Source organism: Nerophis ophidion, linkage group LG27 (genome assembly GCF_033978795.1).
Source record: "Nerophis ophidion isolate RoL-2023_Sa linkage group LG27, RoL_Noph_v1.0, whole genome shotgun sequence".
In the NCBI taxonomy this organism is placed as follows: Eukaryota; Metazoa; Chordata; class Actinopteri; order Syngnathiformes; family Syngnathidae; genus Nerophis; species Nerophis ophidion.
This window is the reverse complement of record NC_084637.1, coordinates 23,294,724-23,312,089: the sequence shown is the minus strand read 5'-3', so window position 1 is coordinate 23,312,089 and position 17,366 is coordinate 23,294,724. Positions and strand designations below refer to the sequence as shown.

At 37.9% G+C, this 17,366-nt stretch overlaps 1 protein-coding gene, 15 non-coding genes and 1 pseudogene across 16 annotated transcripts in view; 13 read left to right on the top strand and 4 right to left on the bottom strand.

Moving 5' to 3' along the window:
- LOC133544042 (semaphorin-3G-like) overlaps positions 1 to 6,184 on the bottom strand; it is a 169,445-nt gene extending 163,261 nt beyond the window's left edge. Inside the window, exon 1 of the mRNA XM_061889067.1 lies at positions 6,157 to 6,184. Within this exon, the coding sequence (XP_061745051.1) occupies positions 6,157 to 6,184 (28 nt within the window). The remainder of the gene's footprint in view (positions 1 to 6,156) is intronic.
- Positions 1 to 17,366, bottom strand: part of LOC133544461 (suppressor of tumorigenicity 14 protein homolog) — a 480,364-nt pseudogene that overhangs the window by 231,831 nt on the left and 231,167 nt on the right.
- trnas-uga (transfer RNA serine (anticodon UGA)) lies at positions 3,445 to 3,526 on the top strand. The gene has a single exon. It is a non-coding gene; the product is annotated as a tRNA-Ser (tRNA).
- Positions 4,170 to 4,251, top strand: trnas-cga (transfer RNA serine (anticodon CGA)). Its single transcript has one exon. It is a non-coding gene; the product is annotated as a tRNA-Ser (tRNA).
- Positions 4,813 to 4,894, top strand: trnas-aga (transfer RNA serine (anticodon AGA)). Its single transcript has one exon. It is a non-coding gene; the product is annotated as a tRNA-Ser (tRNA).
- trnas-aga (transfer RNA serine (anticodon AGA)) lies at positions 5,823 to 5,904 on the top strand. The gene has a single exon. It is a non-coding gene; the product is annotated as a tRNA-Ser (tRNA).
- On the top strand, positions 6,641 to 6,722 carry trnas-uga (transfer RNA serine (anticodon UGA)). The gene has a single exon. It is a non-coding gene; the product is annotated as a tRNA-Ser (tRNA).
- On the top strand, positions 7,397 to 7,478 carry trnas-uga (transfer RNA serine (anticodon UGA)). The gene has a single exon. It is a non-coding gene; the product is annotated as a tRNA-Ser (tRNA).
- trnal-cag (transfer RNA leucine (anticodon CAG)) lies at positions 8,268 to 8,349 on the bottom strand. The gene has a single exon. It is a non-coding gene; the product is annotated as a tRNA-Leu (tRNA).
- Positions 9,410 to 9,491, top strand: trnas-cga (transfer RNA serine (anticodon CGA)). The gene has a single exon. It is a non-coding gene; the product is annotated as a tRNA-Ser (tRNA).
- trnas-aga (transfer RNA serine (anticodon AGA)) lies at positions 10,062 to 10,143 on the top strand. The gene has a single exon. It is a non-coding gene; the product is annotated as a tRNA-Ser (tRNA).
- Positions 10,851 to 10,932, top strand: trnas-uga (transfer RNA serine (anticodon UGA)). Its single transcript has one exon. It is a non-coding gene; the product is annotated as a tRNA-Ser (tRNA).
- On the top strand, positions 12,256 to 12,337 carry trnas-uga (transfer RNA serine (anticodon UGA)). Its single transcript has one exon. It is a non-coding gene; the product is annotated as a tRNA-Ser (tRNA).
- On the top strand, positions 12,911 to 12,989 carry trnas-aga (transfer RNA serine (anticodon AGA)). The gene has a single exon. It is a non-coding gene; the product is annotated as a tRNA-Ser (tRNA).
- On the top strand, positions 13,698 to 13,779 carry trnas-uga (transfer RNA serine (anticodon UGA)). The gene has a single exon. It is a non-coding gene; the product is annotated as a tRNA-Ser (tRNA).
- On the top strand, positions 15,930 to 16,011 carry trnas-uga (transfer RNA serine (anticodon UGA)). The gene has a single exon. It is a non-coding gene; the product is annotated as a tRNA-Ser (tRNA).
- Positions 16,510 to 16,591, bottom strand: trnal-cag (transfer RNA leucine (anticodon CAG)). The gene has a single exon. It is a non-coding gene; the product is annotated as a tRNA-Leu (tRNA).

Sequence of the window (17,366 nt, the reverse complement as noted above, 5' to 3'; positions counted from 1 at the left end):
TACGCCTGCCTTACCCACCCACTCCGTGCCCTATATAAACCATTGTATGTGAATGCTTCCATTAAAATCTCCTGATGATTGAGGGAACCCCTCATGAAACAGTTCTGTAGAGATGAAGTAGTCTTGTGATTTTTTCCCACACCTACATATATATATATATATATATATATATATATATATATATATACATATATAAATAATTGTATAATTGAATATTATACACAATATTTTTATCTACCACAATAATGTAACACATGAAAATTAAAAACATCTCAAGTTATGCAATATTTAGGGGAGATTAAAAAAATAAATGAACTATTTTTTTTATGAAAAATAATAAAGATTAAATATATCAATTGAATACGGATTCATTGCTCGCTATATTTTATTATTTTGACACGACAGTAAGGACATTTCGGGGTAGTCTATTAATCACAAATATCTACTCAAAAGTGAGATAAAATCCTCTAAAAAAACCCACAAATACATTAAACATCACTATGAACAACACCAACAAGACTAATAAATATGTTATCAATAACAGAACCAATATTATTTACTGTTTAAAAAAACTATATTTAGGCAGTTATATAATTGTTATTATTGCGGTACCTTTTTGACCAGTACACACATAGTTACAAATATAAAACAAACAAATACACAATACTGATATTATTTCGGTTAGCAAGTACTTCATTGACTGTAAGCGCCACTGAGTGACCGTGTGGGTCTGTCGCCTACTTTTACACCTTAAAAGGGGACACAATGATAACAGAACTATTTGGTGGTGGGCGATAGTTTGACCCTGGAACGGATCGATTCCCTTTGTCCATACAGAATCCTAAGAATGGCATTTTAAAAACTCTGCTGTGCAAACAAAGATGTGTGTTGTCAAAGTCACATGTTAGCAATGTGTGTACTGTACACACACACACACACACACACACACACGCACACACGCACACACACACACACACACACACACACACATTCCAGGGCGGGGTCCGACATGTCAGCACAGCCCACCTGAGGCGTCATGTGACCTCACAGCATGAACGTCATTTGTCTTTCCTAAAAGCTGCACGTCAACGTTGAGCGGTGACAAAAGAGCGCGCAGCATATCATGCACGGTCTTGACCGAAATATTTTGTTGCAAGTCTTGCTTTCATCGATAGACTTCAAATTCCGTGTGAAAATGCCAAATCTGGTGTCTCATTTACCTGGCTTTCCTCTACGGCAGGGGTAGGGAACATATGGCTCGGGAGCCAGATGTGGCTCTTTTGATGACAGCATCTGGCTCTCGGATAAATCCGAGCTGGCATTGCTTAACACGATAAGTAATGAATAAATCCACTTGTAATCACAGTGTTAAAAATAATGTTCAAAATATAAAACATTCTCATGCTTTTTTAATCCATCCATCCGTTTTCTACTGCACCTGTTCAAAAAGTTGCGTTAATGGTAAGAAGTTATTTATTTATTATTGGTTAGTGTGGAGCTTGCCCTCCTGGGGGTTCTTCAGACCACCAAGCACCGACATGAGAACCTGTTTCAGGGTTACAATATTATTTTATTTTTCAATAAGTCTCTCAGTTGATATCCAGCAATTGTCTTTTTGTCTTTCGTTTTCGCTCGCGCTCTGGCTCCAGCCCCATCCCCGTCTCTCCTCCTGGCTGCTGCTTATAACAGAGCGACAGGTGATTAGATAACAAGGCCCAGGTGGGCCATTTTACGCACCTGTGGCTGATTTAGAGGCCGGTCCTGGCACACCCCAGTTCACTGCAGGCCGACAGGCCACGCCCCCTCCACAGTTAGCTTCAGAATAACAATGTCATTACAAAGAATAAGAGCCCCATTAAACTCTAGAAATGATGGTCTTACTTAAAAATGCACGCGTTTAGTTGTGTTCAGTGTTAAAAAAAAATATTATTAGGCTCTTACAGAAAAAAATGTTAAAATATTTGGCTTTTTGGCTCTCTCAGCCAAAAAGGTTCCCCACCCCTGCTCTACGGTAACATAGCCGTATGCAGCATACCATGCACTGTCGCGACCAAATACTCTTACTGTAATTCCAGCTGTCGTCAGTTGTCTGCAAATATTTACAGACTTTGGTTCCAATGTCCACTTTTTCTCCTATTCCCTTCCTGCATTGTCGCATGTGGCATATCATGCACTATCTTGACCAAATAATGTTTTCACAATTAAGATCTCAGCAGCACTTATGTCTGTTTGTCTGTTTCAATTTAGTATTTTAAATACTTTCATTCATCATTATTTGTGCTATATTTTTCTCGAGAATATAAAACCGGATCAAAAGTAGAACGTTGTCTTTGCAAATTTCAGTTTACCGACGCCGAACTGCACACAGCCTATCATGCACTGTCTTGATCAAGTAGTCACTCAGATTCCAGTGACTCCAGCTTTCATCCATTGTCTACAAATGTAGACACATTTCTGGTGAAATGTCTCTTTTTTCCCTTTTTACCATCCACAGAGCATGAAGCAGCATATCATGCACTGTCTTGACGTAAATATTTCATCACAGGAAAGCTAGTGGTTGAAGCGTTGGACATGAGTTTCAATGGGATCTTTGGCGCAAGCTCGAGCCCTGCTCACAGCGTTCATGTTCGATTCTTACTGACAAAGCAGCATACCATGCATTGGCTTGACCAAAATATTTTAATTCATCAATATTTTTGGTGCTAATTTTAGTTCTAACATTTTTCCCCCTTTAATGTCCTTCGAAATGGCAGCATGCAGCATATCATGCACTGTCTTGACCAAGTAATGTCGCTGAGATTACAGTGACTCCAGCTTTCATCCATTGTCAGCAAATGATGGCACATTTCTGGTGCAATGTCTATTTTCCCCTTTTTTATCCATTTAGAAACCATGAAGCAGCATATCATGCATTGTCTTGACTAAAATATGTGTTTTGTAATTTAATCTTTCATCAAATAACTGCAATGTTTTCGGTGCAAATGTTGGGACCCATGCCGTATTTTCCCTTAATCTCCATACAAACAGCAGCATGCAGCATATCATGCACTGTCTTTTACTTCCGAATTGTAAAATACAGCTCCAATGGCCGCGAGGTTAAGGCGTTGGACTTAAAGTCCAATGGAATCTTTTTAGACAAAAATATAAATTTCAAAGAAGATTTGAGCAATTGCAGAAATAACAGACATTGACGCTGTGAGCAGGGTTCGAAAGCAAGGTAAATAAATAATAACAGCATGCTATTTTGGGAAAATTCAAGACATTTCTAAGTTTTTTCCATCAAGCAGCATATCATGCATTGTCTTGACCAAATAATCTTATTGAAATTCCTTATTTCATTAAATAAATTCAAAATTTTAGTGCAAATTTCAGGTGAAATCTTTCTCGTCCCAAAATTTCTTTAAAAAAAAAAATGGCACACAGCATATAATGCAATTTCATACAGCTGTGATGGCCGAGAGATTAAGGCGTTGGGCTTGAAATCCAATGGGATCATCCCACGCGGGTTCGAATCTTGCTCACAGCGTCAATGATCTACATCTTACTTATGCCAATTCTCAAATTCAGTTTGCTAAAACAGAATTGTGTGCAGCATATCATGCACTGTCTCAACCAAATCATGTTATTGAAATTCCAGCAACTCCAACTTCCTTTCGTTGTCTTCAAACTTTGGCATCGACCATGTATAAAGCAGCATATCATGCATTGTCTTGACCAAATAGTCTTACTTTAACTCTGTCTTTGATCAAATAACTGCAATATTTTTGGTACAAGTTTCAGGTCCAAGGTGCTCAGTTAATTGAAGCAAAACTGTGTGCATCATTTCATGCATTGTCTTGACCAATTAGTCACACTGAAACTCTAGTCCCTTCAGCTTTCATCCACTGTCTGCAAATGTTGGCAACATTCAGGTGCGATGTCCTTGTTACCTTTTTTTCCATCTACAGAGCATTAAGCAGCATATCATGCATTGTCTTGAATAAATAACCTTGTAATTCAATCTTTCAACAAATAACTGCAATATTTTTGGTGCAAATTTCAGGTCAAATGTTTTATTTTCATTTCAATTCACTTCACTTTATTTCACCTTCAAATAGCAACATGCAGCATATCATGCACTAGCTTGTACGTCATTGCAGGAATGTATAACTAATTTCACATGAAGTAGGGCTGTGATGGCCGAGAGGTTAAGGCGTTGGACTCGAAATCCAATGGGATCTTCCCGCGCAGGTTCGAACCCTGCTCACAGCGTGTATGTTTTCTTACAAAGCGGCATACCATGCATTGTCAAGACCAAAAGATCTTAATTCAATCAATTCATCAACAAACTGCAATGTTATTGATTCAAATTTTTCAACATAGCACTGTCTTAAACAAGCTGTAGTCTAGTGACTCCAGCTTTCATCCATTGTCTACAAATGTTAACACATTTCTGTTGCAATATCTATTTCCCCCCTTTTTTCCATCTATAGGGCATGAAGCAGCATACCATGCATTGTCTTGACCAACAGATTGTTTTGTAATTCAATCTTTCATCAAATAACTGCAGTGTTTTCGGTGCAAATTTCGGGTCCAACAATGTATTTTCCCTTCATTTCCTTCCAAATAACAGTATGCAGCATATCATGCACTGTCTTTTATGTCCCTTCTGAAACATGGAAATACAGACCAACGCTGTCTGCAAATGTTGGCAAATTTCAGGTTAAAATTTATTGTTTAATGTCTATTTTTATGTCCATCTATCTCTTTTCTGCTAAGTTGCAGCATATCATACACTGTCTTGTTTGTCAATAAACAAGCAATTAATAAAGAGTTGTGATGGCTGAGAGGTTAAGGTGTTGGACTAGAAATCCAATGGGATCTTTGCGTGCAGGTTCGATCCCCGCTCACAGCATAGGTGTCTGTTTTATGACCAATTTCTTACTCGTACATTTACTCCAACTTTCATGTCAAATATTCTACTCGGTTAATTGAATGAGAACTGCATGCAGCATATCTTGCACTGTCTTTACCCTATAATGTTACTGATTTTAGTAACTTCACCATCCATCCACTATCTGCAAACTTCGGTATATTATGCAGCACATCATGCAGCACATCATGCATTGTCCATCCATCCATTTTCTACCGCTTGTCGCTTTTGGGGTCGCGGGGGGTCGCTAGAGCCTATCTCAGCTGCTTTCGGGCGGTAGGCGGGGTACACCCTGGACAAGTCGCCACCTCATCGCAGGGCCAACACAGATAGACAGACAACATTCACACTCACATTCCAGTACTGCTCTGGACATTCGTATTGTGAGGCAAATGCATTAACCACTCTATCACCGTGATGCCCACATCATGCATTGTCTTGACCAAAAAAATTGTATCAATTTTTATACAAATTTCAGACCCAATGTTGTATTTTCTCTTATTTCAGTTGTCAATGTCCAATGAAAACGGAATTTTGCACCAAACGTGTGTAGTTATCTGATGAAATATTGAATTACAGTAAGATTATTTGGTCATGACAATGCATGACATGCTGCATTATGTCCTCTTTTATCCAAATTGATATTCTACAGAAAAATAATATTGATCTCGAGTTACAGTTATTTGATGAAATATTGCAATACAATAAGATTGCCTGCGATTAGGTGGCGACTTGTCCAGGGTGTACCCCACCTTCCGCCCGATTGTAGTTGAGATAGGCGCCAGCGCCCCCCGTGACCCCAAAAGGGAATAAGCGGTGGAAAATGGATGGACAATAAGATTGTAGCAGCATGCAGCATATCATGCACTGCCTTGTATGTCACTTCTGGAGTGTAGAAGGCTGAAATAAGGCTGTGATGGCCGAGAGGTTAAGGTGTTGGACTAGAAATCCAATGGGATCTTCCCGCGTAGGTTCAAATCCTGCTCACGGTGTTAATGTTCAAATCTTACTTATGAAGCTTACTAGTCTTGACCAAAATATCTAAATTCAATTAATTTAACAACTAACTGCACTTTTTAGGTCAAACAATTCACCCCCCCTTCCTTAATGTTATTCCAAATGGCAGCATATCATGCACTGTCTTGACCAAAATATTGTACTATCTTTCACTGCAATGTTTTCGCCTCAAAAGGGTCTACAAATGTAGGCAAATTTCAGGTTTGATGTCCGATTTTCCTTCTTACCTTTCTGATTCCGCAGCATTACATGCATCGTCTTGACTCACAGATGTTATTATAACTCCAGCAAAAGCAGCTGGGATGGTGGAGATGTTAAGGTATCGGACTGGGAATCCAATGTTTCTATGTCTGATAACCACATTCTTACTTTGCAGATTTCAGGTCAAATGTCTTCCTCAGGTAATTGAAGTGGAACTGCATGCAGCATATCATGCACTGTCTTGACCAAACAATGTTACTAAAATCCCGGTAAGCTTTCACCCATTGTCTGTAAAATTTGGAAAAATGTATTGTCTGATGTCTATTTTTCTCCCCACCTATCTAGCATTAAGTGGCATACCATGCATTGTCTTGACCAAAATATGTTATTGTAATTCAATCTTTTACTAAATTGCAATATTTTTTTCTTTATTCTGAATGGTTTTTTTCTCTTATTTTCCTTCCATATAGCAACATGCAGCGTATCATACACTGTCTTATTTGTCAAAGAGCTGTGATGGCCGAGAGGTTAAGGCGTTGGACTTGAAATCCACTGGGATCTTCCCGCGCAGGTTCAAACCCTCCTCACAGTGACAATACTTTACTTCTTTAGTGTGCCGTTTCTCAAATCTTCTCCTCAGAACTACGTGCAGCATACCATGCACTGTCATGACCAAGTAGTGTTAGTGAAATTCACGCTACTCCAACTTTCATCCATCGTCCGCAAACTTAAGCAGATGTCTTTTTAATTTATTTTTTTTCCATCGACCATGCATAAAGCAGCATACCATGCACTGTCTTGACCAAATAATTCTATTTTAACTCAGTCTTTGATCAAATAACTGCAATATTTTATGTACAAGTTTCAGGTCCAATGTGCTCAGTTAATTGAAACAAAACTGCGTGCAGCATATCATGCAGTGTCTTGACCAATAAATCACACTGAAATTCCAGTCACTCCAGCTTTCATCCACTGTCTGCAAAAGTTGGCAACATTCAGGTGTGATGTCCATGTTAGCTTTTTTCTCCCCCATCTACAGAGCATTAAGCAGCATGTCATGCATTGTCTTGAACAAATAACTTTGTAATTCAATCTTTCATCAAATAACTGCAATATTTTTGGTGCAAATTTCAGGTCAAAGGTTTTATTTTCATTTCACTTCACTTTACTTCACTTCATTTCACCTTCAAATAGCAACATGCAGCATATCATGCACTAGCTTGTACGTCATTGAATCAATTTAGAACTATCTTCACTTCAGAAGCGGCTGTGATGGCCGAGAGGTTAAGGCGTTGGACTTGAAATCTAATGGGATCTTCCCGCGCAGGTTCGAACCCTGCTCACAGCGGTCTTTTCTAATTTATGACCAACTTCTTACTCGTACATTTGCACAATCTTTCATGTCAAATATTCCATCCATCCATCCATTTTCTACCGCTTATTCCCTTTGGGGTCGCGGGGGGCGCTGGCGCCTATCTCAGCTACAATCGGGCAGAAGGCGGGGTACACCCTGGACAAGTCGCCACCTCATCGCAGGGCCAACACAGATAGACAGACAACATTCACACTCACATTCACACACTAGGGCCCATTTAGTGTTGCCAATCAACCTATCCCCAGGTGCATGTCTTTGGAAGTGGGAGGAAGCCGGAGTACCCGGAGGGAACCCACGCATTCACGGGGAGAACATGTCAAATATTCTCCTCAGTTAATTGAATCAGAATAGCGTGCAGCATATCATGCACTGTCTTGACCAAATAATGCTACTAATTACAGTAACTTCACCCTTCATCCATTATCTACAAACGTTGGCAAATTAAATGTCCAATGTCTTATTTTATTTTTATTTTTTGTCTACAAAGTATAATGCAGCATATTATGCATCGTCTTGACCAAAACATCTCATTATTTTTGTACAAATTTCAGGTCCAATGTTTTTTTTTTTCTTATTTCAGTTGTCATTGTCCAATGACAACTAAATTTTGCCCAAAACGTGTGTAGTTATCTGATGAAATATTGAATTACAATAAGATTATTTGGTCACGACAATGCATGACATGCTGCATTATGTCCTGTTTTATCCAAATGGATATTCTACAGACTAAAATTGAGTACCTGCACAGGTAACAAACTACAACACTGTGAGCAGGGTTCTAACCTGTGCGAGAAAAACCCTTTGGATTCTGAGTCCAACGCCTTAACCTCTCGGCTATCACAGCTTCTGTTCTACTATACCGAAACCATGTAAATAAATAAACGGGTTGTACTTGTATAGCGCTTTTCTACCTTCAAGGTACTCAAAGAGCTTTGACATTACTTCCACATTTACCCATTCACACACTGATGGAGGGAGCTGTCATGCAAGGCGCTAACCAGCACCCATCAGAAGCAAGGTGAAGTGTCTTGCTCATGGACACAACGGACATGTTGAGGTTGGTACTAGGTGGGGATTGAACCAGGGACCCTCGGGTTGCGCAGAGCCACTCTATCACTGCGCCACGCCATCTCGTAGACAGTGCATGATATGCTGCATGCTATTATTTGGAAGGGAATACAAAAAAAACTACACCTGAAATCTGCAATAACAATATTGCAGTTATTTGATGAAAGATTGAATTACAATAATAATATTTGGTCAAGACAATGCATGATATGCTGCTTTATGCCCTGTAGATGGAACAAAAAAGGTAAAATAGACAAGGCACCTGAATTTGGCCAAAATTTGCAGTAACATTGTGGTCAAGACAGTACATGATATGCTGCACGCACTTTCAATGAACTGAGCACATTTAACATGAAATTTTCAAAACTTTGGTTGACTCGTCTCTTTTTTTATCCAAATGTACACATTCCAAAAATGGTGTAAAGGCTGGTGCATGATATGCTGCATGCTGCTATTTGGAAGGAAAGTAAAGGGGAAAACAACTTATGGACTTAAAATTTGTACCAAAAATATTTCAGTTATTTGATGAAATATGGAGTTAAAATAAGGTTATTTGGTTAAGACAATGCATGATATGCTGCTTTTTGTCTTTTTTCCATACAAATGTATATTCTAAAGAAGAAGATTTGAGCAACTGCACAAATAACAGACATTACAAAGTAAGTAAGGGAACATTTAAGAGATTTCTATTTTTCTTGCCATACACAGAACATGAAGCAGCATATCATGTATTGTCTTGACCAAAGCATCTTATTGTAATTCCATCTATCATCGAATAACTACAATATTTTTAGCGCAAACTTCAGGTGAAATGTTTTTGATTCCCTTATATCACAGCTGTGATGGCCGAGAGGTTAAGGCGTTGGACTCGAAATCCAATGGGATCTTCCCGCGCAGGTTCGAACCCTGCTCACAGCGACAATTCTTCAGTGTCCCTTTTTTCATATCTTTTCTTATGATAGGGGGGGCCTATCTCAGCTGCATTCGGGCGGTAGGCGGGGTACACCCTGGACAAGTCACCACCTCATCACAAGGCCAACAGAGATAGACAGACAACATTCACACTCACATTCCAGGACTGCTCAGGACCTTCGTGTTGTGAGGCGAATGCACTAACCCCTCTTCCACCGTGATGCCCACATCATGCATTGTCTTGACCAAAAAATCGTATCAATTTTTGTACAAATTTCAAACCCAATAATGTATTTTCTCTTATTTCAGGCGTCAATGTCCAATGAAAAGTGAATTTTGCACCAGACGTGTGTAGTTATCTGATGAAATATTGAATTACAGTAAGATTATTTGGTCATGCCAATGCATGACATGCTGCATTATGTCCTCTTTTATCCAAATTGATATTCCACAGAAAAATAATATTGAGTTACAGTTATTTGATGAAATATTGTATTACAATAAGATTGTAGCAGCATGCAGCATATCATGCACTGCCTTGTATGTCACTTCTGGAGTGTAGAAAACCGAAAAAAGGCTGTGATGGCCGTGAGGTTAAGGCGTTGGACTAGAAATCCAAAGGGATCTTCCAGCGCAGGTTCAAGTCCTGCTCGCAGCGTTAATGTTCAGATCTTACTTATGAAGCTTGCATAGTCTTGACCAAAATATGTCAATTCAATAAATTTAACAACTAACTGCACTTTTTAGGTCAAACAATTCACGCCCTCTTTCTTGACCAAAATATTGTACTATCTTTATTCAAATAAAATAAGGTTTTCGGCTCAAAAGGGTCTACAAATGATGGCAAATTTCAGGTTTAATGTCCAATTTTCCTTCTTACCTTTCTGATTACGCAGCATTAAATGCATCGTCTTGACTAACAGATGTTATTATAACTCCAGCAAAAGCCGCTGCGATGGCGGAGATGTTAAGGTATCGGACTGGGAATCCAATGTTTCTATGTCTAATGACCACATTCTCACTATGCAGATTTCAGGTCAAGTGTCCAACTCAGGTAATTGAAGCGGAACTGCATGCAGCATATCATGCACTGTCTTGACCAAACAATGTTACTAAAATTTCAGTAAGCTTTCATCCATTGTCTGTAAAATTTGGAAAAATGTACTGTCTGAAGACCATTTTTCTCCCCAGCTACCTAGCATAAAGCAGCATACCATGCATTGTCTTGACCAAAATATGTTATTGTAATTCAATCTTTTACTAAAATGCAATATTTGTTTCTTTATTCTGAATGTTTTTTTTTCACTTACTTTCCTTCCATATAGCAACATGCAGCATATCATACACTGTCTTGGTAGTCAAAGAGCTGTGATGGCCGAGCGGTTAAGGCGTTGGACTTGAAATCCAATGGGATCTTCCCGCGCAGGTTCGATCCCTGCTCACAGCGTAGGAGTCTTTTTTATGACCAATTTCTTACTCGTACATTTGCTCAAGGTTTCATGTAAAATATTCTCCTCAGTTAATTGAATCAGAACTGTGTGGAGCATATCATGCACTGTCTTGACCAAATACTAATTTCTGTAACTTCACCTCATATCCATTATCTGGAAAATTTGGCATATCATGTCCAATGTCTATTTCATTTCTTTATCGACAGTGAAATGCAGCATATCATGCATTGTCTAATTAATTGTCGTACAAATTTCAAATCCAGTGTTGTATTTTTTCTTTTTCAGTTGTCAATTTCCAATGACAACTGTATTTTGCACCAAACATGTGTAGTTATCTGATGAAATATTAAATAACAGTAAGATTGTTTGGTCATGACATGTTGCATTATGCCATTTATTTAATCCAAATAGATACTCTACAGAAATGATGAGCAATTTGACAGGTAACAAACTACTACGCTATGAGCAGGATTCAAACCTGCGCGGGACAATTCCAATGGATTTCAAGCCCAACGCCTTAACCTCTCAGCCATCACAGATACTGCTCTACAATACCGAAACCATGTAGACAGTGCATGATATGCAAGGGAATACAAAAAAACACTACACCTGAAAATTGGAATAACAATATTGCAATTATTTGATGAAAGATTGAATTACAATAATAATATTTGGTCAAGACAATGCATGATATGCTGCTTTATGCCCCGTAGATGGAACAAAAAAGTTAAAATAGACATGGCACCTGAATTTGGCCAAAATTTGCTGTAACATTGTGGTCAAGACAGTACATGATATGCTGCACGCACTTTCAATGAACTGAGCACATTTACCCTGATATTTGCAAAATTTCGATGGACTTGTCCTTTTTTTATTCAAATGTACACATTCCAAAAAGGGCGTGCAGGCTGGTGCATGATATGCTGCATGCTGCTATTTGGAAGGAAAGTAAAGGGGAAAACAACTTATGGACCTGAAATTTGTACCAAAAATATTTCAGTTATTTGATGAAATATGGAGTTAAAATAAGGTTTTTTGGTTAAGACAATGCATGATATGCTGCTTTTTGTCTTTTTTCCATACAAATGTATATTCTAAAGAAGAAGATTTGAGCAACTGCACAAATAACAGACATTACAAAGTAAGTAAGGGAACATTTTAAGAGATTTCTATTTTTCTTGCCATACACAGAACATGAAGCAGCATATCATGTATTGTCTTGACCAAAGCATCTTATTGTAATTCCATCTATCATCGAATAACTACAATATTTTTAGCGCAAACTTCAGGTGAAATGTTTTTGATTCCTTTGTATCACAGCTGTGATGGCCGAGAGGTTAAGGCGTTGGACTTGAAATCCAATGGGATCTTCCCGCGCAGGTTCGAACCCTGCTCACAGCGACAATACTTTAGTGTACCTTTTTTCATATCTTTTCTTGAGATAGGGGGGCCCTATCGAAGCTGCATTCGGGCGGTAGGCGGCGTACACCCTGGACAAGTCACCACCTCATCGCAGGGCCAACACAGATAGACAGACAACATCCACACTCACATTCCAGGACTGCTCAGGACCTTCGTATTGTGAGGCGAATGCACTAACCCCTCTACCACCGTGATGCCCACATTATGCATTGTCTTGACCAAAAAATCGTATACATTTTTGTACAAATTTCAAACCCAAAGTTGTATTTTCTCTTATTTCAGTTGTCAATGTCCAATGAAAAGTGAATTTTTCACCAGACGTGTGTAGTTATCTGATGAAATATTGAATTACAGTAAGATTACTTGGTCATGACAATGCATGACATGCTGCATTATGTCCTCTTTTATCCAAATTGACATTCTACAGAAAAATAATATTGAGTTACAGTTATTTGATGAAATATTGTATTACAATAAGATTGTAGCAGCATGCAGCATATCATGCACTGCCTTGTATGTCACTTCTGGAGTGTAGAAAACTGAAACAAGTCTGAGATGGCCGAGAGGTTAAGGCGTTAGACTAGAAATCCAATGGGATCTTCCCGCGCAGGTTCAAATCCTGCTCGCAGCGTAAATGTTCAGATCTTACTTATGAAGCCTGCCTAGCTTTGACCAAAATATGTTAATTCAATTAATTTAACAACTAACTGCACTTTTTAGGTCAAACAATTCACCCCCCCCTTTGTTGACCAAAATATTGTACTATCTTTATTCAAATAAAATAAGGTTTTCGGCTCAAAAGGGTCTACGAATGATGGCAAATTTCAGGTTTAATGTCCAATTTTCCTTCTTACCTTTCTGATTACGCAGCATTACATGCATCGTCTTGACTAACAGATGTTATTATAACTCCAGCAAAAGCAGCTGCGATGGCGGAGATGTTAAGGTATCAGACTGGGAATCCAATGTTTCTATGTCTAATGACCACATTCTCACTATGCAGATTTCAGGTCAAGTGTCCACCTCAGGTAATTGAAGCGGAACTGCATGCAGCATATCATGCACTGTCTTGACCAAACAATGTTACTAAAATTCCAGTAAGCTTTCATCCATTGTCTGTAAAATTTGGAAAAATGTATTGTCTGAAGACTATTTTTCTCCCCACCTATATAGCATAAAGCAGCATACCATGCATTGTCTTGACCAAAATATGTTATTGTAATTCAATCTTTTACTAAATTGCAATATTTTTTTCTTTATTCTGAATGTTTTTTTTTCTCTTACTTTCCTTCCATATAGCAACATGCAGCATATCATACACTGTCTTGTTAGTCAAAGAGCTGTGATGGCCGAGCGGTTAAGGCGTTGGACTTGAAATCCAATGGGATCTTCCCGCGCAGGTTCGATCCCTGCTCACAGCGTAGGAGTCTATTCTATGACCAATTTCTTACTCGTACATTTGCTCAAGGTTTCATGTAAAATATTCTCTCTGTTAATTGAATCAGAACTGCGTGCAGCATATCATACATTTTCTTGACCAAATACTAATTTCTGTAACTTCACCTCATATCCATTATCTGGAAAATTTGGCATATATCTTGTCCAATATCTATTTCATTTCTTTTTTTTATCCACAGAGTGTAATGCAGCATATCATGCATTGTCTAATTAATTTTCGTACAAATTTAAAATCCAATGTTGTATTTTTTATTTTCAGTTGTCAATTTCCAATGACAGTTGTATTTTGCACCAAACGTGTGTAGTTATCTGATGAAATATTGAATTACAGTAAGATTGTTTGGTCATGACAATGCATGACATGTTGCATTATGTCATTTTTTTCATCCAAATGGATATTCTACAGAAATGATGAGCAATTTGACAAGTAAGAAACTACTAAGCTGTGAGCAGGATTCAAACCTGCGCAGGACAATTCCAATTGATTTCAAGCCCAACGCCTTAACCTCTCGGCCATCACAGCCTCTGTTTTACTGTCCGGAAATGACGTAGAAGTGCATGATATGCTGCATGATATTATTCAGAAGGAAATAAAAAAACTACACATTCCACCTGAAATTTGCAATAAAAGCATTGCAGTTATTTGATGAAAGATTTAATTACAATAATATTTGGTCAAGACAATGCATGATATGCTGCTTTATGCCCCGTAGATGGAACAAAAAAGTTAAAATAGAAATGGCACCAGAATTTGGCAAAAAATGGCAGTAACATTATGTGGTCAAGACAGTACATGATATGCTGAACGCACTTTCAATGAACTGAGCATATTTAACCTGATATTTGCAAAATTTTGGTAGACTTGTCCTTTTTTTATCCAAATGTACACATTCCAAAAATGTCGTACAGGCTGGTGCATGATATGCTGCATGCTGCTATTTGGAAGGAAATTAAAGGGGGAAAAAATGAATGCACCTGAAATATGGACCAAAAATATTTCAGTTATTTGATGAAATATTGAGTTACAATAAGAATCTTTGGTCAAGACAATGCATGATATGCTGCTTTTTGTCTTACAAATGTATATTCTAAAGAAGAAGATTTGAGCAACTGCATAAATAACAGACATTGACGCTAAATTAGTAAGGGAAAATTTAAGAGATTTAAATTTTTTCCCATGTACAGAACATGAAGCAGCATATCATGCATTGTCTTGACCAAAACATCTTATTGTAATTCCATCTTTCATCAAATAACTACAATATTTTTAGCGCAAACTTCAGGTGAAATGTTTTTCTTCCCCTAATTTCCTTCTAAAAAAAAAAAGCAGGATGCAGCATATCATGGAGAGTCTGACGGATGCGATGGCCGAGAAGTTAAGGCCTATGATTCTAAATCCAATGGGTTCTTCCCGCGCAGGTTCAGACCCTGCCCACAGCAACAATACTTTACTTCTTAAGTTTGCCGTTTTTCAAATCTTTTCCTCAGAACTGCGTGCAGCATACCATGCACTGTCATGACCAAGTAGTGTTAGTGAAATTCACGCTACTCCAACTTTCATCCATTGTCTGCAAACTTAAGCAAATGTCATTTTAATTTAATTTTTTTCCATCGACAGTGTATAAAGCAGCATACCATGCACTGTCTTGACCGAATAATTCTATTTTAACTCAGTCTTTGATCAAATAACTGCAATATTTTTGGTATAAGTTTCAGGTCCAATGTGCTCAGTTAATTGAAGAAAACTGCGTGCAGCATATCATGCAGTGTCTCGACCAATTAATCACACTGAAATTCCAGTCACTTCAGCTTTCATCCACTGTCTGCAAAAGTTGGCAACATTCAGGTGGGATGTCCATGTTAGCTTTTTTCTCCCCCATCTACAGAGCATTAAGCAGCATGTCATGCATTGTCTTGAACAAATAACTTTGTAATTCAATCTTTCATCAAATAACTGCAATATTTTTGGTGCAAATTTCAGGTTAAAGGTTTTATTTTCATTTCACTTCACTTTACTTCACTTCGTTTCACCTTCAAATAGCAACATGCAGCATATCATGCACTAGCTTGTACGACATTGAAGGAATTTAGAACTATTTTTACTTCATAAACGGCTGTGATGGCCGAGAGGTGAAGGCGTTGGACTTGAAATCCAACGGGACCTTCCCACGCTGGTTTGAATCCTGCTCACAGCGGTCTTTTCTAATTTATGACCAACTTCTTACTGGTACATTTGTTCAAGGTTTCATGTCAAATATTCTCCTCAGTTAATTGAATCAGAATAGTGTGCAGCATATCATGTACTGTCTTGACCAAATAATGCTACTAATTACAGTAACTTCACCCTTCATTCATTATCTGCAAACGTTGGCAAATTACATGTCCAATGTCTTATTTTATTTTATTTTTTCGTCTACAAAGTATAATGCAGCATATTATTTATCGTCTTGACCAAAACATCTCATTATTTTTGTACAAATTTCAGGTCCAATGTTTATTTTTTTCTTATTTCAGTTGTCATTGTCCAATGACTACTAAATTTTGCCCCAAACGTGTGTAATCTGATGAAATATTGAATTACAATAAGATTATTTGGTCACGACAATGCATGGCATGCTACATTATGTCCTGTTTTATCCAAATGGATATTCTACAGAGAAAAATTGAATACCTGCAAAGGTAACAAACTACAACACTGTGAGCAGGGTTCTAACCTAAGCGAGAAAAACCCATTGGATTCTGAGTCCAACGCCTTAACCTCTCGGCCATCACAGCTTCTGTTCTACAATCCTGAAACCATGTAGACAGTGCATGATATGCTGCATGCTATTATTTGGAAGGGAATACAAAAAAACACTACACCTGAAATTTGGAATAACAATATTGCAGTTATTTGATGAAAGATTGAATTACAATAATAATATTTGGTCAAGACAATGCATGATATGCTACTTTATGCCCCGTAGATGGAACAAAAATGTAAAATAGACAAGGCACCTGAATTTGGCCAAAATTTGCAGTGACATTGTGGTCAAGACAGTACATGATATGCTGCACACACTTTCAATGAACTGAGCATATTTAACATGAAATTGTCAAAACTTTGGTTGACTCGTCTCTTTTTTTAACCAAATGTACACATTCCAAAAATGCTGTACAGGCCGGTGCATGATATGCTGCATGCTGCTATTTGGAAGGAAAGTAAAGGGGAAAACAACTTATGGACCTAAAATTTGTACCAAAAATATTTCAGTTATTTGATGAAATATGGAGTTAAAATAAGGTTATTTGGTTAAGACAATGCATGATATGCTGCTTTTTGTCTTTTTTCCATACAAATGCAAATTCTAAAGAAGAAGATTTGAGCAACTGCACAAATAACAGACATTACAAAGTAAGTAAGGGAACATTTAAGAGATTTCTATTTTTCTTGCCATACACAGAACATGAAGCAGCATATCATGTATTGTCTTGACCAAAGCATCTTATTGTAATTCCATCTATCATCGAATAACTACAATATTTTTAGCGCAAACTTCAGGTGAAATGT